The sequence below is a fragment of the Gekko japonicus genome, unplaced genomic scaffold, assembly GCF_001447785.1.
Source record: "Gekko japonicus isolate JY-2015 unplaced genomic scaffold, Gekko_japonicus_V1.1 scaffold522, whole genome shotgun sequence".
In the NCBI taxonomy this organism is placed as follows: domain Eukaryota; kingdom Metazoa; phylum Chordata; class Lepidosauria; order Squamata; family Gekkonidae; genus Gekko; species Gekko japonicus.
The window spans coordinates 842,303-864,652 of record NW_015169790.1 but is presented as its reverse complement, the minus strand read 5'-3'; the positions used below and the strand labels follow the sequence as shown (position 1 = coordinate 864,652).

The 22,350-nt window shown below is 44.4% G+C and overlaps 1 protein-coding gene across 1 annotated transcript; it reads right to left on the bottom strand.

The window, feature by feature from the left end:
• Nucleotides 1–1,934: 1,934 nt before the first annotated feature.
• RAB29 (RAB29, member RAS oncogene family) lies at nt 1,935–19,241 on the bottom strand. The gene is made up of 5 exons (XM_015417023.1): nt 18,536–19,241; nt 14,622–14,693; nt 11,167–11,348; nt 3,861–3,982; nt 1,935–3,043 (listed from the first exon to the last, which is right to left on the bottom strand). The coding sequence occupies exons 1-5, from the start codon at nt 18,657–18,659 to the stop codon at nt 2,926–2,928; spliced, it is 618 nt and encodes a 205-aa protein (XP_015272509.1). The 5' UTR covers nt 18,660–19,241; the 3' UTR covers nt 1,935–2,925.
• Between the last annotated feature and the right edge of the window lie 3,109 nt (nt 19,242–22,350).

Here is a 22,350-nt window from a genome sequence, read left to right as displayed (position 1 = left end):
TTACATCAGAGGCAGTGTAGCATAACTTGTAAACTGTTCTGTGTGTATGCAGGTACACTTTTTAGAAACATGTATTTAAGAACTCTCCAGATATGAAGAGTGCAGCGGCAGAAACTGTTTTGTAAAACAGAACATTGACTGATACTAGATTTAGACAATGAACACCACTCATTTTTAAAAAGTATTGTTTTCAAGTCAGAAAATTCTGAGGTTTTGGGCTTGTGTTTCATCTCAATGGGCCCTTTTTTAAAAAAAGCTCCTTGGAACCAGCTATTCTTCTAGTCATCTATCCTATTCAGTTTTCGCAAGCCAAGACAGTAGGCTTCACATGATGGTGATTTGAGCTGGTAGTGGTTGTTGTTGTTTGAAGCTCACTCATTAGCCATCCAACAGTTACAAAAGAGGATCCGATATAAAAGGCATATTATCAGGTGCCAAATTCTGTGAACACATTCCCAGGTACCAAGTCTAGATAACCTATGCTGTGGTGACTTGAACTGCTCCCTCAGTATTATAATACCACATCAAACGTCTTTTTATAGTGTTTTCCCTAAATGTGTTACTATAGGCAATTAAAAAGGCAGCTTAGACTGTTAGCAATCTAGCCAATCATTTTTTGTTCCTTCAGTATGGATCAGTGATGTCAGAGATGCTGACTGAAACAAAACTGGGTAAGTTGTTCACAGGACATCTGTGCTAGTTACTTGCCAGAGTAATTTATTCATCCATCCGTCACTCCTAACTATACAAAAAATACCCTATTTTCCCCCACAATGAAACTTTTCCTTTATGTTAAATTCTGCTTAATCTACTTCCTCTCACAGCTTCTACAACATTTTGCAGATCCAACCCAGCAACCTACTGACAGCTCTGACAACATTTAAAAATCAAAAAGTACCAGGTGGCAACAGTAGTTGGCTTGGATCCAAACTAACATTTCTGCAGACAAAAAGATTTTCACCCACAGTGTGTGATCTTATTTATTTATCTTGCTCCCTCCAGCATCCCAGAGCCTCCTATGACACTCCCCCCAAGCTCTTTTCTTAGGGGTGAGGGACCCCAAGAACAGGATTTTTAGGGCATTTTGAGCTGCTTTGGGGGAGGGGCAGGAAAACTGCACACCGTGGGCAGAAACTGTTGTGCCCATGGAAATGTCAGTCTCAATCCAACCCCATTGCCTCTTGGCACCATACCAAGATCCAAGTTCCCCTTCCAGTGTACACACAGTTATCTAATCCTTGATTTAGCTGCAGCTTTTTAATAACCTTTAGCTACAAAATAGTCTTTACACAATGGGCATTACAGGTTAAGTCCAACAGACTAATAAAGAGCACTTTAACCAGAACATTCAGAAAATGATTATGCTTCAGGGCCCATTCTTCTATTTCTGAACTGCTGTCCTCCATTGTGGAGCAGTGCTCCATTGCACAACACATTCCACTGGCACTTCCTGCTAGGAGCAAGATGCTGGCTAAAAGTGCCTAGCACCAGAAGAACACACTCTGCAATGGAGGAGGATGCTGTGACAATCCCAGGGTTGAAAATGTATCTTCCAATTATACCTGGCATACTACTCAACTAGGACCGAGGGTCTAATCTTTGCTGAAATATTTTATGAGAGACAATGTGCAAATAACACCAGAAAAATGTGTTAAGGCCTAGACATACCAGCTTTTCAACAGTCAATATAGTTCATTAATTATCCAAACTCTGGATACAAATTGATAAAAATATGCAGTGGATGAATAAACATGTTCCCTCTTATCTGTTCTTAAAGGAAGACTAAACATTCACTCACACACATTTCAATACACCTTAACTTTTTTTAACTTCAGCCTTCCCAAATTATTAAATTGGCCAATAAAAATCTTTAAAGTTATAATTGTATACAATAAATATCACCTATAATTAATTATTTTAAAAGGTAAGGGAATTATCAGGTACCAAAAAGGCATGGTGAAAATTTAACTCTCATTTTTTGTCCTGCTGCAACCCATCTGTGTTTGTCTCCTCGGATCACAAAAACCAGTCGGTGGGCTTTCAGACAGCTGTAGCTGTTTATACCCACCACAATAGGATAGCCAGGGGGAAGTAATTCATCAGAATCTGAAAAGGCAAGTGAGATCCTAGAAGGGAAAGGACAATAAAAACAAAGAATATTGCTGGTACACTAATAAGGCATCAATGCAAAACCATTAACAGCTTCTGCCTCAATTCATTGCTAGCTGCTCTAATAAAATGACGTCAGGTCACAAAAGGACTTTAACAATTGTGTGTCCCACATAAAAACAGGGACAAAAAAGGCCACCGAGTTCATTGTAATTTTTCTTCTACTTAAATGCTGTTGTTTTCCAAATTACACAAAAGCAGCAATGAGCTTCTCAAGACAAGCACTTCACCACAACAAGAGTTGCTGTAAGACCATTCTGCAGCTCTGCCAGAAAAAAGGATAATTACAGTCCAAAGCATGTTTCCACAGATGAGACATTAAAGGCAATCTGTTCCAAAGGGAGAGCAAAGACAGACAGAGCCATACACATGAGACAGGCACAACCAGGTTGCTTTGGCTTCCCTTTCCTAGCTATTTAAGGTTCTATTGCCACTTTTCCTATACCTTTGTTCAAGTAAGGTGGAGACTTTCCCTGACCTGCAGTGGGTTACAGTGAATAGGATTCTTCATTCCAGAGACAATCCAAGCTTTAGTGAAGAATGGTAAAGTCAACACTGTGTGGCTCCCAGCATTTAAAAAAGTGGTTTCCATCACCCTGCTAGATTGAACAACTCTCTTCCCTGCTGTTGGTTCGCAGCAATGCCAGGAAATTATGCACTACCACTCTTAGCAAGTCAATATGTGTCTGAAAGACACCATTGTCTCCTGATCTGTTGCTGTTTTTGTCTCCTGATCTGTTGCTGCTGAGTGTGTAGCTAGCAGCATCCCCAGTTGGGTGTGGTTGCATCCTTCAGGTTAATGTAGTCTCCATGGCCTGGAACAGAGGACTCTCCATCATTCAATGACATAGTCATCATCTTCTCAATAAGGACTCTAGGAAGCAACAGATTTCAGTTACAGTATAAGAATTGCAAGCATTCATTTGATACCAACAAAGACACTTTAGCCTCTCCAAAATGGAGGGGAGTATCTTCAGACCTCTAACTGTATAATTATGGAGCTCCAGCACCATTTATGCTGCACTTTTTCAACCAGAAGTTTAAAACTAGGAGCATCTTGGTAGTAGAGGTAGTTTATTCCCTGAAAATTGCCATCGGCTCTGCAGCTTCACCTTCTCAATCCTCCCTGCTACTAACCAGTTTCTTTTATGTCTCTCATTAATTTTCCACATGTGCTCAATGGCTGGCTTTTGCTTTAAATGCCTAGTGTGGCCTACTAAATCACTTTACTGACTAATGTTTAAGCAGCAAGGATCTGAGAGGTCATCTGCTCCAGCTATACTGAAATGTGCTCCTCATACCAAGTCCCAAATAAAAATTTAAAGACAGCTGTTCTCACAAAGCTAACATGGCCCCCAGAGTAAACTGAACAAACTGAACAAAATTACACTCGCATTCTCTGAACTACAAGGGATGTAAGTTTGTTCCAGACTTCATCTACAGTCACTACTCTTCGTAGCTCAAATTTCTAGAGCCACTGTTACATCCTAAACCATGGTCATTACCTCAGAGGCAGCCATCTCACTACAAAGCATCACTCTGATGCTGTAATTATTAGTCTTACTCTAACCCCAGGCCATCATCACATTAGAGTTAAAATATCCCCTGACAAATAGGTACAGGCTTTGTTACATGTCAGTAGGGACTTCTCAGTGGCCGAAAGAATATTCTTTCAAATCCCGTTTTCCTACCTCATAGATTCATTTACATTTTTGTTTTCCTTGACAGATGTTTCAGTCCAGCCAGTAAAAGCATTCTCTTTACTGAAGTGATCAATTTCTTCTCTGGTCACAGCCCATGGAGAAAGGTCACACTGGAAAAGAAAATTCAGGAATGTTCAACTTCCCTTTAAAATTGCTAACAAGCAAGAACATGTCTTTTTCCTGTCACAGTCACAAGTCTACATACAGCAAAACAACACCCCTCACATTCTAAGACAAAGCAGCTGCAGCTTAAACTGGCAAGGTTAAGTGGTAGGTCAGAACATGCAGCCCCAATCTACAGCCAAGTTTTCACAGTGCGAAAGGACTCTCACTGAGGTCAAGGCAGAGTTGGATAATGTTCTTCATTTCCAATTCAGTGTCTCAATTTTAGTCCTTTGGGTTAGGAAAAGGGCCTGCACCCACGTGGAGATCTCTACCTCCTCCAAGACATCAGAGAATGCCATGTTTTCAGGAAGAATCTTGGGGATGATGATCATAGCCCACCCTTCCCTGCAGTCGCATGGCTTGAGGGGGAGGCCTTTCAAAGGATGTTGCCTTAGTTTTAGTGCAGCTGATTCCCCAATACTGGTCATGCAAGCTCAGGGACTGCATAGCTCTCTTACTCCCAGGGGTTTGGGGGCTTCCTTGAACTAGTCCAGGTACCAAACAATTCCCTGGGGATTTTAAAGCAAGATCAGCCCTTTGAGGTTTTTGCACAGCTCACAGTCTGAGCAGTTATTACTTTAGAGGGCTTGAACAAAAAAGACTAAATTTTGAAGAACTGCATAAAAAACTAAGGCCTTTTTCCATAATAACAAAAGCTAAAACAAAACTAAATAGACTGGTTTGGCTCAGCAAAACAGTAGGGCAGTAAACAACAGGGCAGAAAATTACCACACATGCCAAAGACAGCTGGTTTCATGAGGGGAACTAAAATCAATGTAGCTATAGATATTTAACAATCTTTGGGGGGGGGGCCTTTTAAGCCATGTTTGTTGATTAAAAACTTATTTCACTAGATGTTTTGCTGTCACATCTTCGTATCATATAGGCATTTACTTCCTAAAACCCAAACTTGCAATATACAGGGACTTGCCACTTACACTCTGCTCGAGTTTTCATGGCATAATTATGTTAAAATGCCGCTATAAAGTGCCTCCCCCTCATTCTGAAAAGGAAACGGAAGGGGCATCATTCCCTCTCCCTCCTTTGCCATTCTCCTAATAAGAGCCAATTATGTTGAAGCAGACAGATAACCCTCATCAAGCGGAACTTCAAAATAGCATATATTTGCACCAGGCGATGCAAACCATTAAAAGAACCCTCTTCTCTGGGACTAATTTCTTTCTTTGTTTCTAAAGAAACTAAGAAAGGATTTGCAGGACACTTCATGCCGCTACAATGCCCAGCTGGAAACCCAGGAGCCTGAAGGCAGCCTTAAAAAAAATTAAAACCTTCAAAATATGAAGTAAATTTGCCCAGCATTCGGGGCCCAACCAGCGGAGTTGAGCCTGGTTTATCTCCACTAGATTAAGGAATAGGAATTGTAATCCACCTTTCAAATCTGTTGGAATACCATGCTGGCTAAGAATATGAGCAATGAGCTAGGGATCCCCAACACAGATCTCAGCCATAAACTCATTACAGGGCAGGAACAGCATGCAATAGTTACAAAACAAACAGATCTTCCCTCCAGCTGAACTGGTCCAGGGGCTGCAAAATGCCACAGACACCCCTACTGATAACTGGGGTTAGCACTGGCAGGCAACCACCAAATCCCAAGAGGCCCTGCCAACCTATTGGCCCCCTGTGGCACCACTATAACAAATGGGTATCTGCCCCTTTTTGCTGTACAGCAGTGGAAGGATTGGCTCTGCTAGGAGCACACATTGTCCTTGGCCCTGTAGCTCAAACAAGGAAGAAAGCAAGCAACTGGTTACCTCCCTTCTCCCTCAGGTTAGAAGCAGGCTGCTGCTGCTGCCAATCACTGACTTGCTCACCCAGACAAGTGAGCATGCAACAAATGTTGCTATGAGCAGGGAGCACTGCTACTTACCCCCTACTTTTTGGGAGGGCTGCTGCTGAACCTAGGGGGCCATCAGTGCTTGCTCATTCTTGCTGCTACTGAAATTGGGAGCAACAGTTCCACCCCTCAGATAAAGAAGTTGCCCTGGATGGGGGGGGGGGGCAACAAATGTTCATCCACCATCCAGAAGAAGAGGCTCTTTGCTGTCACTGATTGCCCACACACAGGAAAAAGGAGCTAGCACCTAGGTGGAGGTACGGCCACTCCTGCTGCTCCACCTAGAAGCCTTTCTCACTCACTTACTGGCTGAGTGGCAGGGGCAGCACCAACAAGCTGCCTATCTGAATAAAGCAGGCACCGATCAAGTCACTGAGGCAACAATGGTGCATTTAGTTGGGGAAGGGGAACACAAGAAGTGATCTTGCTTGCTTAAAACCTGGAGCGGACCCTGCTTTCTTTTTGGTGCTATATCCTTTAAACGTATCAAGCTTCAAACTGTGAGCTCATCTGCCACAACAGACAGCAAGCAGCAAAAGATGGTGTCATTTTAATAACCATTACATAATAAGAGTCGCTTAGCAAACTTTTTTCATCTTTTTTAAAGCAAACTTTTAAATGTATAATCAAATATTGAAAATGGTATGGTTGTGTATTCCTATTATGTATTTATTTATTTCGACTTATATCCCACCTTGCCTGGCAAGCAGGCTCAAGGCAGCTTACAGTGAGATAAAATTACAATAAAACACCGATAAAATTCCAACAATAATATATAAAGTTCAGATTAAGTACAAATGGTAAAGTGCAGATGGCAATTGTTGTAAGATGGTCCAGTATGACTAGACCAGTATCCAAGTAAAGAGTCAGTAACATGCGGGCCGTAATAGATGTTGTCAATAGCTTGTTCATCGGTGGCGGCTCCTAATCAAAGGCCTGGTTTGAGATCCAGTTTGGTGTAGTGGTTAAGTGCGCAGACTCTAATCTGGGAGAACTGGGTTTGATTCCCCACTCCTCCACTTGCACCTGGCTGGATGACCTTGGGCAAGCCGTAGTTCTGATAAGAGCTGTTCTTGAAAAAAGAGCAGTTTCTGTCAAGAGCTCTCTCAGCCCCACCTACCTCACAGGGTGTCTGTTGTGGGGAGAGGAAGGGAAAGGAGTTTGTAAGCCGCTCTGAGACACCTTTGGGTAGTGAAGGGCGGGGTATAAATCCAATCCTTCTTCTTCTGGTGGAAGAGCTCCATTTTACAGGTCCTCAGGGAGCTCGTTCCACCAGTGTGGAGCCACCACTGAGAAGGCCCTAGATTTGGTGGTGGCCAATGTGGCATCTTTTAGACCGGGGAAAGTCAGGCGGTTTTGGGTCCCCGACCTCAGTGCTCTCTGAGGGAGCATGTGGGGAAAGGCGGCCCCCGGCCATATAGGGCTTTAAAGGTCAAAACCAGCACCTTGAAGCAAATCCAGTATGCTATTGGCAGCCAAGCCGGATGTGCTCTCGAATGGAGAGACCCATCAACAGCCTGGCTGCCGCATTCTGCACTAGCTGCAGCTTCTGGATTTGGGACAAGCGCAGCCCCATGTAGAGAGCATTGCAGTAGTCCAATCTCGAGGTGACCATAGTATGGATAGCAGTTGCCAGGTCATTGCATTCGAGGAAGGGAACCAACTGACTAATGAGGTGTAGATGATAAAAGGCTGCCTTGGCAGTGGCTGCTACCTGGCCTCCATTGTTAAGGCGGCATCCAGGAGCATTCCCAAACTCCTGACCCTCGGTGCTGGCACCAATGGCACCCCATTGAAGGTCGGTAGTGGGATCCCTACCCCTAACCTGCTCTGACTCAGGCACAGGACCTCTGTCTTTGTCAGATTTAATTTCAATCAGCTCAGTCTAAGACCGCCCACCATGTCCTGAAGTGCCCGATCCAGGTCATCTGGGGTCGAGCCGGACTGGCCACCCAACAACAGATATAGCTGGGTGTCATCTGCGTATTGGTTACACCCTAGCCTATACCTCCGGGCAATCTGGGCGAGAGGGCGCATATAGATGTTAAATAACATTGGGAACAGCACTGCCCCTTGGGGAACCCCGCAGACCAGTGGGTACCTCTGGGACGTCTGCTCCCCTAGCGCCACTCTCTGTCCCCGACCTTGGAGAAAGGAGACGCACCATTGCAAGGCACGCCCCTGAATCCCAGCGTCCATGAGGTGATGGACCAGGGACAAGACTTTATCTGCAAAATAGCTCACAAAAGCCTCGCAGCCAATATCCAGTTCCCTAACATTTGGTCTGCCCTGTGGCAGATCTGTTAATGACCAAATAATTCTAAACAATTGTGCCGGGCATGAGCTAGCAGACGCAACCGTGGCCGTGTAGCACTCTCTCTTTGCGGCCTTGACCGCCATCTCATAGGCTTTCATAAACATCCTATAAGATGCTCTTGTTACTTCATTGTGGGCACGCCATCACCATCTCTCTAGTCGTCGGAGCCCTCGTTTCATCAGCCGCAGCTCCTGGGTAAACCAAGGAGCCTGCTTAGAGCGAGGGTGCAGAGGGTGTTGGGGAGTGATTTTGTCGATGGCTGCCGAGAGTGGGACATGCCAATCCTTGACTAGCTCATCTAGTGAGCCGTCAGGGGGCATAGGTTCCCGCAGGGCCATCTGAAGCTGCTAAGGGTCCATTTGGCTCCGCGGGCGAGCTAAAATACGCTCACCGTTCAAACAGGGTCGGGGTGCAACGTTCACGCGGGCCTTCAGGGCATGGTGGTTCGACCATGGTACTGCCATAGTAGTAATCTGGTCCACTGTAACCTCCATCGCAAAGATCAGTTCAAGCATGTGATCGGCTCGGTGAGTGGGGGCTGTAACATATTGGGAGAGTCCTAATGCAGCCATGGACAACACCAGGTCCACCACCTGAGAAGAGGCCGCATCATCAGCATGGACACTGAAGTCACCCAGGACTATCAGTCCAGAGTGCTCCAATGCCCAGCCCGACACGGCCTCTACCAGGGATGACAGGCTATCGGTTGGTGTGTTGGGCGGACGGTACACTAACCAGATAGCCAAACTCTCCCCAACTTCCCACACAAAGCCGGCACACTCTATGCCTGTGAGCCTCAATGGCGGGAGCACCCTGAAGGAGTAAGCCTCCCGGATGAACACAGCCACCCCCCCCCCCCCCCCCCCGCCCCATAGTCCGCAACTGGTGGAGGATGGAGAATCCAGGAGGAACCACTTGGGAGAGTGCTACGGTCTCGCTGTCTCATACCCAGGTCTCCGTCATGCAAGCCAAGCCTGCATTTTGTGCCTGCAAAAAGTCCCTAAGAACTGAGGTCTTATTATTTATGGACCTGGCATTGCACAGCACCAGTGACAGAGAGGGGTCTTTAAACCTAGGCCCACTGACTGCCACCTTTGAGATGGGGTGCAGGCTGGAAGGAGGCCAAGCTTCTCTATTTCTCTGTCCCCTTCCTTTCACTTTATGCCTGGCCCTTTTATGTAACATACATAGGCCCTTTTCTAAACCGGATGTTATTCATTGTTGGCCTGATTTCAAGTAAAGTAATACAGGGATGGGATTTTCATACAGCGAATTTCCTTCCATAAATGAGCCACCTCGAAAGCACTGTGGTCATTTCAAACAGTACTGCTTTCCCCCACATACACACCCTTTTTGCTGTATAATATTCTGTGGTGTGTTTTTAAAAAAAAATTAACATTCTAAATTGAGTGCTATAGCATTAAACCAACATAGGACTTCAGTGCTATAGCAGCACCATTGAGATGCCTTGACTCCATTGACTCAATGGAATCAGTGCATCTCAATAGTGCTGCTATAGGTTTAGCACTATAGCGCTTAACCTAGAACATTAAAAAAAAGTCTGTGGAAAATCGTGCAGGGAAAAAAGCGGCATCGTAGGAAGCACTATGGACAGCACACCATAGAGATTCAGGAGCAAAACAAAGATGTTGAAAATGGAAGAAAGCAGTTTCCCTCTAAAGCGGCTCAACCTCACTTTGGTAACATGATGCGAGTGGGTTTGTATGAACAGGTACATAAATTCTGCTAGCAGGCCGTTACTAAAATGGGTCTGTAAGAAATGACATAAAAGATCCATTAGCAACCAGTTACTAAAACAGAATACAAAGGCAGTTTGAAAAGGGGCACACAGTGTTTACCTACTAGCTCAGCAGACCATATACTATGGACACATTTGCATCTTTCCAAGGATCTCCAGGCTGGCACAGATGGGCATTATCCCTTTGCATGCTCACAACAGCAATGTGAAGGTGACAAGACCAGCTCAAGTAACCTTGGCTGAACCTGTGAACAGCTGGATTTGAACAGCCTTCCTATTCAACCCCAGCATGCTACAGCATGGCATTCAATACTATGATTTCCCAAAAGCCAGAGAGCCTACCTATCTGTGCTGACAGGTCATCCTGTGCAGTCTGGATGAGAGCCAGCCACAAGAAGAGATCAGGGACACTGCCAACAAGTGACCTTCCACACAAATACTGCTAGACGACCTAAGCCAGTGAGTCAAGCCAGCAAGCTTGCCCCAGACTGTCAACCAGTCAGGTCAAGCGGGAAAGCTCCTTTTCAACCTAACATAGAATCAAACCTTCAGCACAAGCCTGTTTATCAAGTCTTCCCAAAGGGTTACAGTAAAGCAATTACTTTGGAACAAGATGTAAATCCATCTTCTCAACATCATGCCACTAGGCATGGTACTACTTGATGCTTCAGGACAACATGAGGAAAGGAAGGGAAGAATGTATAGAGAAAATGTTCACCCTAACCCCCCACCTTTTCCTATGGGCTAAAATGGAGGAACCAGACTAAGCAATCATAAGCCATCTTTTATAAGTTGTTTCCTTGCCTTGCCTTTGCAACAGACTCTCTTTTTCTCATCCCCCCACCTTTTCCTATTGGCTACCCCTGCCAACAAACTCTGTGTCTCCCAATAACTCCTAGAAGATGCAACAATGCTGCTGCTTCTCACAAAACATCAAAACGAGTTTCTTGGCCATGGAAATCAACTGCTTGTTTAGTGAACTGGGGCCACCATCTCCTCTTTGTCCCTTCTCCATTTCTGAGCAGCAAAAACTAAATGCACAAAAGAGATGTTAGGAAAGCTAAATCCGTTCCATTTGCTGCTGGAGCAACAGCACGGTTGCATATTTCCCTGTCCTCCACCCTCAGTTGCCCTAGTTAGCCACCTAGAGTTGCCTAGCGGAAAGGTTGGACCTCTCCAGTCTGCACTCCCTCACTTTATTAGCCAGCAGCAAGCAAGGGACAGGGCTTCCATCTGGCAGCTTCAGCTTGCTGTCCAAATCCTGCTTCCATTTCTGGCAGCTGGTGAAGGTGCTAATGCTGGTGACATCAAACATGATAATGCAGGCTGACGCCTCTCTGTAGTACAGCCGAGTCATGGACGTGAAGCGCTCTTGACCTGGAAGTGGAAAGTGGAGGTTTAATTGTTATCTTCTCAAACTCTGTCCCTAGTGGCCCACATAATTAACAGTTAGTCTTCATGACCTCCACAAATACAGAAATGAGAACCAAGAGAAGATAAAACACAGCCTTATAATGCCAATGGATTCACTCCTATTTGCTGCCTGGTAGCAAGTGAAATGAAGAAAAAGGAGGAAGCAGGATGGCCTAAAATGGACTCATAGTATGCTTCAAGCCTTAACATTTGAACTGCCTGTGATAAAGCCAGCATGGTGTAGTGGTTAGAGTGACAGACCAGACTCTGGGAGACTCAGGTTGAAACCCCCTGTGAGGCAAAGCACCCCCTGGCCTCCCCCTCAAGGGTTAATATGAACAGTAATGGGTCTTGTCCATCCTGCAGGTGTTACTAATTGGTCTCTCGGCCTTATCGGTTTCAAGGCCAAAAGATGGAAGTGTTGTAATTAGCTTCTCATGAGAACACATGCCCGTAGGATGCAAGGAGGAGGGTCGGGGTGGTGAGGTAATCTTCTAGAGGCTTCTCCTGAGAACGTGTCCTGATTCGATGTCATCAGCACCTGAGGTTTCTGGGCCCAAAACTATAACTGAATTGAGGCCCTGAAGAAGAAAGACTAGCTTAGATTCTATGGGACCAGAGTCCTGAACTATGATAATGCTTGAATTGCAATTGCTAGCCACATAGAGAAGGCCTGAGCTTTGGCCTTTGACTTTGGAATTTAAGGTTTGTGCCATCTAACCTAAATCCTGAAAAGTGTTAGATAGTTGAGCTAGCTTTCTTGTTTTTCTGCTGCACGATTTTAGAGCAATGTGTTGTCTGTAGCGTAATCCTTTATTTTGACAGAAGTTAAATAAAATCTTATAATCTTTTTTTTTTTTAATAGAGGTCTGGTTACTTGTGTCCAACAGCCCCGTGGGACCCACTGGGTTCAGCTGTGGACTCCTTGATACCCCCACTCTGCCATGGAAACTTGCTGGGTGACTTTGGGCCAGCTGCACATTCTCAGCCTAGCCTACCTCACAGGTTTGTTAGGAAGATAAAATGGAGGAGGGGATAACAATACTGGAAATTGCTTTGGGTCATATGTGAGAGTAAAGCAGGGTATGAATACCTAAATAAATAATCAAAGGTGAAATATAGCAGAAATAAATCTTGTCACTACCATTGCTCTGCTCACTCCAAACATAAGCATTAACACACATATTGGAGATTTTCTGAACTGGTCCACCTGAGAGGGGCTGGTACTCTGTCTTCTGGTTCAGAAAGCTGCATATGCCTCCCTGAGCACTACTGGTGCTTTGCTAGGGAAGCCAGACTCATCGTCTGAAAGTCACTTTGAATATGGGTGAGTATCAGTCATCCTCACTGAGCAGCAAGAGAGATGTGGATGAGAGGAAGAGAAATCTTCCCATAGCCAAAGTTTTCGCTTGCTGTTCTCACTACTGTGATTCCCAATTGCTGAAGAAATAAGTCAAGTAGATTCTCTCTTTGGCAGTGGAAATCATAAAGGTTTAACCAGCAAACAAAGGTTTGGGTATGCAATAAGGTAAGTAACATATGTAGCCTTAATAAGCTTTAACTGCACCACCCATTACCTGTAGCCATCTCCAGGGTGTTCCAAGAATGGACATTTCCAGGATTTACACTGAAGATTGCATAAGCTGCACTACAGATAGAACACAGTAAGCAAGTTCACAAAATTTATGTGATACAGATGAGTATTTTCTCTCCCCTCTTTCCTTATTTTCATTTCCCAGCCCAACTGTATTTGCACAGCACTAAAATACTCACACCAAGGACATATGTTTAACAACTGCCACCACCAAATTTGTTAGGACCAATGCAGACATGCCAAAATAAACACAACTTGATGGAATGAACAATTTTAAGGCCTGGGACCCACACCTATCTGTCCCAACATGAGATCTAAATTCCCTTTGCTAAAGGTACTGCATTTACCCAAAAGGGAGACAACCCTGAATGTAAGATGACCCCCCTAAAAAAGTTTATATACAAAAAGGTTTTATTATTGTACATAAACTATAATTTGTATGCCAATTTAAGATTCCCCCCTTTCTTGATGGCACATGTCAAAAAAAGTTTTTCTTTTGGAAGAACAAGCCAGTTTATTTAAGAGAACACAAGCAGACAAAAATAGCAAGGCACAATATTACCTATATTACCTGGCTAAAATGGGAACGGCAAGCCTTGCAAATAGGCTGAGTGTATCTTTTGTTGATTCAGACCATGTCAATATGGCATTTGCCATATGTCCAGCAATCGAGAAGCAACTGACAGAATCTTTCAGGCAGAGGAACTAATTCCCTCTGCTTCCCTTTTCAAAGTGATGGAATCAAAGTTTGAATATTGGGCTTGATATGCAAGTCTTGACACTTGACTATATGTTGTGGTGAGCTCCTTGCTGATAAAAATCATCTGCTTATAATTTATATCAAATATATTATGAGCAGTTTTTAAATTGCACTCCTTTAGACTGAAAAAGCTTAAAGAAGACATAGCAATTTTTTTTCTCAAGAGGAAGCCATTTTCAAAATGTTTTTATTATCATGGATGAGCATTAGTACACCGCCTACAAAGGTTTTCTTTAAGTCAAATATGCTTTGAGGAATGCATGAGGGTGGAGTGTTTGCTGATGCCTCTCACAATTGGCAAAACTATATGGGATTCAAGACTAGAGGAGTTCATCCTTCCTTAATAATTGCCTATCCCTTCTGACATGGGTCAGTCTCAGAGGTAGAACTGTGAAAACCCAGTCAGAGAGGACTGTGTCCCTGTTAGTGAAGGTGGCAGGAAGACAACCACAATCACCAATGCATCAGCTATGCCATCAGACCACTTCCAATTAGTAACAGATGAACTCATAAATAGGGAATGCCAGGAAGTTTCAATTTGGCTGTCTTGCCAAAATTCACAAGTTTGTTCCATGGGTGTGACAGACAGAGAGAAGTACAAACAGACAACACGACAGATCACTAAACATAATAAAATAAGCTCTGATCTTCTAGCTGACGTGTCTTTACTGCTGACCAAAGTGCTCAATTCTGTTCTAAGCAAATCTTTGGTTTCCAAAGCTCCTATTTTTGCAGGGATAAATGCTAAACACACCAGATTTTTTTGAGTAACAGAAACAGCACTTGGGAGTTATGCTTTTCTGAAGGGAAAAGACAAATAAGTAACATAATTACAGCACATGTTCAAATGCTATACAAATCCAGGAAAGTTCATGTAGCTCACCTGCGATGTCCCATAGCTGTAGCCTCACAGTCTCAGACTCTGACCACTGCACCACCTTCAGAGCAAAGTCCACTGGGCAGCCATGGAAGGGGAAAAAAGAAAATGGCTGAGGAAAGGGCTGAATAGGAGTTCAGCAAAATCATTGCACAGGTTTAGTTCTCACTCCAAGAGAGCTGACAGGAAGAAAATTGAAATGCGGTATCGGAAGATGAGATGTACTACTTCCAGGGCTATTTTTGGGCAGGAACACACAGGAACGGAGTTCCGGCTGGCTCCTGAGTTGGCCACACCCAGCAGGAAGTCATTAGCATAATAGGCCACACCCAACAGCACAAACTCATTAGAATTGGCTTCATTAGGGGTGTGTGGCCTAACATGCAAAGGAGTTCCTGCTACAAAAAAAGCTCCAGGCTTTGACAACAAGGTAAACAAAATAAGAAGCAAAAGGTGGGTGTGGCTGGACCACACTTCTGGTAACGTGGGGGTGTGGCCTAATATGCTAATGGGCTGTGCTGTCAAGGGTGTGGCCTAATATGCTAATGAGTGTCTGTTGTTGGGTGTGGTCTGTTATGCTAATGAGTTCCTGCTGGGCTTTTTCTACAAAAAAGCCCTGACAGACACCATGGACTGCCACAAAGACAAATACGTGGGTTACAGATCAAATCAAGCCTGAACTCTCCCTAGAAGCTAACTTGACCAAATTGAGGCTGTAGTAGCGGTCACATCCTGAAAAGACAAGACTCACTGGAAAAGACAATAATGCTAGGAAATGCTGATGGCAGAAAGAAAAGAGGAAGACCCAGCATGAGAGGGATTGAGTAAATCAAGGATGCCATGTTTGCAAGACCTGAGCAAGGCTATTAACGATAGGATATTTTGGAGATCATTAATTCCGAGGGTTGCCGTAAGTCAGAAGTGACAATGGCACACAGCACACACTATATTATGAATAAGCAACACTCTGACCTGCCAAAAAATTTCTTGCAAATTTAGAATACTTATCTTCCATCAGTACCTATGTAACATAAATCAGGGGTGTCAAACCTAAGGTCCACGGGCCGGAAGTGGCACGCTCAAGGCTTTAATTAATTTATTGGATTTATATCCCACCCTCCCCGCGAAGGCCCGCAGCTCTCTTTTCTACCCACCCACCCCTCCCCCTGCCTGTCCTCATCCTTCCAGGGCTGCCGAACTTCCCAGTTGGCTGGACCTTGTCTTCACTGGTTTCTTCACCGGCAGGAAGTTCCTCTGGGCTAAAGCACAAAAAAAGTTGCAAAGAAAATGTGGCATGGATTTTCCTTTAAGGTCTCTGGACCCAGATAGACCACTCTGGGACTGGAACGACAGCCCCCAGAGTGGAATGACAATCCCTGGGAGTAGCAGCTGTGTTCTGGGAATGTAATTCCACTTGGGGGGCTGTCATTCCAGTCCCAGAGTAGTCTATCCGGGCCCAGAAACCTTAATGGAAAATCCATTCTGCATTTTCTTTGCAACTTTTTTTGAGCTGCAATGTATTTCAATGGAGTGGAGTTTCAGTTTCCAGTGTTGGAAATGCCAGCTGAAGTTGTCTGCTTGCAAATTAAGAGCTGACGTTTTAAGCCAGCTTGTCTCTGCTGCATGGACCTGAGAACGGCTGCCTGAGTACCCTAACCTGGGAACTCACAGCCATAGCGGGACATTACACTGGAGAGCCACTGCCTGCAATACCCAGCCATTTCATGTTTTCCTAGGCTCAGAGCATTTTATATTTTTAGTTTTAGTTTTTGCTGTGATCCTTGTATTTTTCTTGATGTTTTGTTTAAACAATTGTATTGCCAAATCCCACTATCCCCCCACTTCTCCATTTTCGGTAGGCATCTTTTAAGGGCAAGCGGGGAAAGTTTGGAAGGTGTCAGTTATCAAAGACTGTTAAATAAAATATGGCAAGAGTGTTACTGTTTTAAGCATGTTTGTATTTTAAGTTTTAAAAAACCTTTAATTGTGTTTCTCAGTGCCCTTTATAAAGTGTCATTACATTTTATGACACACATGGCCTGGCCCGACAAAGTCCCATTTATGTCAGATCCGGCACTTATAACAAATGAGTTTGACACTCCTGCCATAAATGATAGTGGCTGCTTTACAGGCTGTAGTTGGGGTGAATGATGCAATAGCCAACAACTTATTGATCCAGTTCAAATAATGAAAACAAAATCCTATTTATACCCTGTCGCACTCCTGCCATAAATGATAGTGGCTGCTTCAAAGGCTCTAGTTGAGGTAAATGATGCAATAGCCAACAACATATTGATCCAGTTCAAGTAATGAAAACAAAATCCCATTTATACCCCGTCCTTCACTCAGAGTCTCAGAGTGGCTTACAATCTCCTTTCTCTCCCCCTCCCCTACCCTCCCACCTGTAAGGTAGGTGGGGCTGAGAGAGCTCTTTCAAGAACTCCTCCCAAGAGAACAGCTCTGAATGAACTAGTAACTGACCCAAGGTCACAGCAGCAGCTGCATGTGGAGGAGTGGGGAATCAAACCCCATTTCCCCAGATTAGGGTCCATGCTCCTAACCACTACCAAGCTGGTAAAAGGGTGGTGGTCCAATTAAAGCAAACATACTCAGAGAGGCTGTCACGTCACCATAGACTTCACACACAGTGTTCCTTCTAAGCTGAGTTAGTGTAAGCTAGCTCACAGTTTTTAAACCTCCAGCTCACACGTTTTTGTCTTAGCTCAGGAAGAATGGCTCCAGAGCAAACTAATTTATGCACTAGCCAAATTGCTCACTCACATGTTTAATGTCAGTAACTCACAAAGTAGAATTTTTGCTCACAAGAGTCCACAGCTTAGAGGGAGCAACGTTCACAAACAAAAGGCGGCGGCGGGGGGGAGAGTCTGGATACAGAACCTGCATGAAGTTCAGATCTTGTCTAGAGACCCACTGTTCACAGAGGATGGGCTCATCACTAAAGCCACATTGTTGGGCTAGAACATCGCACATGCTGTGTGTATTTGCTGCATGCAGAAACACCAATACTGATAACATCAAGATATAGGAAGTAACTCAAGAAATTATTGCCCTTGTGAAACTTGCATGCGCTCTCTTACTCACACCCTGTCTTTATTACATCACACACACTACTGTTGTTGAGAGGGTAGCTAACCAATACACTCAAATTGATTACTTGCAAAATGTAGAAACCAGAAAGGATCATTCCCCTCCCCTTACCCACAAACACCCTTTACAGACACATGCAGCCTAAACCCTTCCTCTCCAACTCATATTAATATACATTTTGCATAAAACAACCTCACAATCTCCATAATGCCTTTTGCTAGGACCAGCCAAGTGACACGTAACTGTGTGAGATTTCAAGTTCACTAAAACCCTCCATCAGGCTGGAAGGCATGAGGAGAAAGGGAAATTCCTCAGGATGTGGTTGCAGGACTGCCACCGTTACTTTAACCTACAGATAGAACAAATGCAGACAGCAGTAGACATAAAATAGATTAGAATCCATTGGTGGTCCACTGATCAATTTCTCGTGGACCACCAAGCCTTAGGATGCTTGCCAAGAATGGTGGAGTTGCCTGATGCTACAAGGCATTTTTTTTATTATCTGTCTGTCAGGATCACTCTATGCTCTACCTTAATTGTTCAGATAGCCTAAAAGTGCACTTTCACTTGATAAATTTAATACATGGCACAGACCACAAGGATTCTAGGATGAAAGAGGACAATGCAAGGCCCAAGACAGTCAGCCCCAATACAGTGCTTGGTGTATATGGAAACAAAAGGCATACAATCAGAAAGTATGTCAAAAGACAGCAAACCTTTAGAGTCAATCACCATTTTTAAAAATTTCATTACAACCGATCATTCATTGCAGATATGTCTCTTATTAGTGTGCAAGCAGAAAAATCACTCACCTCCCACAGTGGATTTATAATGCTTGTTGAAACTATCGTTCGCATACCGCTGAACCAGCGAGGTCTTCCCAACTGTGGCATCCCCAATAATTAGAACTTTAAACATATGGTCGTGATGACCCATATTTTGAAACACCCAAGCAGACTAACAGAAGCACGCTCTGCTTGTTCTTCAGAATCCTCTGCCACGCTTGAAAACAAGCACCTGACTTTCCTTTACAGAGAAGCAAAATCCGTGCGTTCAACGAAGCCTCTTCGAAACTCAAGCAGTCCAGACCTTAACACCTCTTTCCGTCTACAAGCATCATTTCCCACAGAAAAAAGGACATCTTTCTTCCATGCGTGCCCCGAAGTTAGAGGAAGAGGGACAAAAATTGGTGTGTAGCTTCCGCGTTTGACTTCCTATAACAGTTCTTGCCGGGAATTCAGAGAGCCAGCACGCTGAAGCTTTTAAAATCACTATTAACCGGGAGAAGAACTTACTTCTCAAAACAAACCAACCCCAAAATATAAATGCATCCCAAGCGTCCTCTACCCGATGAATAAGCACTGCTCACATGTTTGCTGGGCAGGCAACCGAACTTTCACACAGCTGTGCCGTGGAGGAAATGCACCGAGCCCTGCCAAACGAATCCCGCAGCTAGAGAGGAACAGGCTTATAGACGGTTAGGTGAAGTGAAATCTTAACCACTGCTTCCTTCTTTTAGAAAGGGACACACATTCACTACCCTCCCCAGAGCGTGTTTCTTTCAGGCACTTTTGTTGCCTGCCACTCCTTTCCGCATTCTCCAGACTATCATGTGAGGGCTTGCGCTTCAGTGGCTGTTAAAGAAACTACATCACCCAGCATGCGTTTAATAATATTAAAGTCGGATCACTCTGATTGATGGGAAATGTAGTATTTTATGCAGGAAAGAGTATACTTTTTACTGTATGATGCATTACAAGGGTTACCAGATGTCCTCTTTTTAGAGGATATGTCCTCTTTTTTGTGTGTCTGTACTCTTTTGGGCTCTTTTTAAAAAACTGAAATTGTAAAATATAAATAGGACTTTAATGAGCACCTTAAAGATTAACACAATTTTATTATAGTATGAGCTTTCATGGACTAGTGCCCACTTCAGGTGTAGTGCACTAAGTGCAGTGATTCCTCACTAAGCAAACGTTTTATGTAGGAGATGTAAAGAAAAATAACAGCATGGTCAAAGGGCCGTAAAATCTAATTCAAATAAAATCAGGGAAAGTACAGAGACTATTCACTAGTGCTAAGAGTTCACACTTAACAATGGGTGGGGAGTGTGAGGCTTTGCTAAAAGTTAAAGCATACAATGACTAAGACATCTCCTATCTTTGTTCAGCCCTGAGTGGGGGTGGGGAGATGTCAAACCTCTCAGGAAATTTTAATTCAGTGCTTTCAGTCTGGATTATCTAAGGTTGCCATCCTCCAGGCGAGGCCTGGAGATCTCTTGGTTTTGCAATTAATCTCCAGACTATAGAGATCTGTTCCCCTGGAGAAATGGCTGCTTTGGAGGGTGGACTCTATGGCATTATGCCCTGCTGAGGTCACTCCCCTCCCCTCCCTGAGCCCCAGCCTCTCCAGGCTGCTCCCTGAAATCTCCAGGTATTTCCTTACCCAGAGCTGGCAACCCTAGGATGATCCCATCGAAGATATTTTGCTGGAGAATGGTGACGTTTAGATCAGCAACTGATTATGCTGTAGTTTCTGAATATTGCAGTTTCTAATGTAAGTTTTGTGTCCATTTATTGTTTTGTTTACGCATAGACCTGTTTGTTCTATGTCCAGCAAACCAAGATGCCATATCATGCTTCCCCCCTGGCAAGATTATTAAGGGTTGCAGGGGCATAGGGTTGCCAGCTCTAGACTGGGGAACTCCTGGAGATTTGGGGGCAGAGCCTTGGGAGGACAGAGACCTCAGTGGGGTAAAATGCCATAGCGTTCACTCTCCAAAGCATCAATTTTCTCCAAGGAAATTTATTTCTGTAGCCTGGAGATAAACTGTAATTTTGGGAGATCCCCAGTCCCCATCTGGAGGTTGGCATCCCTTAGTAAGGGACCTAATAGCATAGGCATCAGCTGTATCATCTTGGGTTTATCCTCCAATGTGATATATACCATCATGTGTTTTTGAACTATACACAGAAATAGACATATCTGCCTTTAGAATCTGCAGTATGCAAAAACCAACAGCAGCTATTTTAATCTTTCAGAACATTCTAGAGCTCTTGTTTTTGCTGCAACTGGCTAACACAACGACCCCTCTGGAATGATAAAAATTGTTTAATATTCTTGGTTTATCTTGTGTACTTGTTTACAACTAGTGATGCTAAAATATCCAGGTATACAGCTGAGCTCTGAGAAGCAGCAGGAGACAGAGCTGCTAGAGGGGTGAGTATTTTTTATTTGCTTTCAGCTGAGGAGATTTAGCTGAGCGTACTGTGTGGGAAGACTGAGAGAGTGTGGGTGAGTTTAAAGTTTTTGCAGAATCCTGGCTGCCTGAGAAAGGGTGATTGTTTGACTGTAATTGGATTGCCTGGGTGTAATTTGAATAGCTGCTGGCTCTGCCCTCTGCTGGGTGAGGCTTCTATTTAAGGCTGCACCTCGCCAGAGGCACGAGCCGAAGGGCTTTTGACCTAGGGACTCTTAGACTAGGGGCTCTGTAAGAAGACCAGGAAGGATTGGAAATCCAGGACCCTAGTTTCCTTGTGTTACCTTACTGGGACTTCTGCAAGGATAACCACATAAATATGAAGGGTTTTAAAAGAAGGATTATATATAATTATGTTTGACCTAGGGACTCTTAGACTAGGGGCTCTGTAAGAAGACCAGGAAGGATTGGAAATCCAGGACCCTAGTTTCCTTGTGTTACCTTACTGGGACTTCTGCAAGGATAACCACATAAATATGAAGGGTTTTAAAAGAAGGATTATATATAATTATGTTTTTTAAAAAGCAATTATGAAGGCAGAATGACAGCAGGGGGTTGAAGGCTATCCAGTGTTTTGCACAGAGTGTCACATGTATGACTATTTGTCCACTGGACAGAAATCATGGGTGTGTGCCCAGTGCAAGGAGCTCCTGGTTCTCAGGGAGCGAGTGTCCACCCTTGAGACCAAGGTGGCTGACCTGGAGAAGCAGAGACAGTCAGGTGGGTGGAGAAGACTGTCGGGGACTTGTTAGATATGTCCCACTCTGAAAATGGCACACACCCCCGCTGTCAGGGAGCAGGAGGGTTGAGAGGAAACAGGGCACCGTGCTGAGGATAAGGGGAATGTGCCCTCAGAAGGGACCTCTTCTTCAGCTGGTGAATGGGTATCCTTTTGCACCAAGAAACCGTCCCTGGGCAGAGGGGGAGAGATGCCCTTGGTATTTCGTGATTCAATCCTTAGGCAGGTAGACAGCTGGGTGGCGAACCCTTGTACTGACCGTATGGTGACTTGCCTGCCTGGTGCGAAGGTAGCGGACAGTACGTGTGTTCTAGATAGGCTGGTAGACAGTGCTGGGGAGGAGCCAGTGGTCGTGGTACATGTTGGCACCAACGATGTGGGAAAATGCAGTCGTGAGGTCCTAGAGGAAAAATTTAGGCTGCTAGGCAGGAAACTCAAGGCCAAGACCTCCAAGGTAGCCTTCTCAGAAGTGCTACCTTTCCACGCACAGGGCCGGAGAGACAGGCACAGATCAGGCGTCTCAATGCATGGATGAGACAATGGTGTAGGGAGGAAGGGTTCGAGTTTGTTAGGCACTCGGATGCTTTTTGGAACAAGTGGGGACCCACAACAAAATGTTGCATACTGGG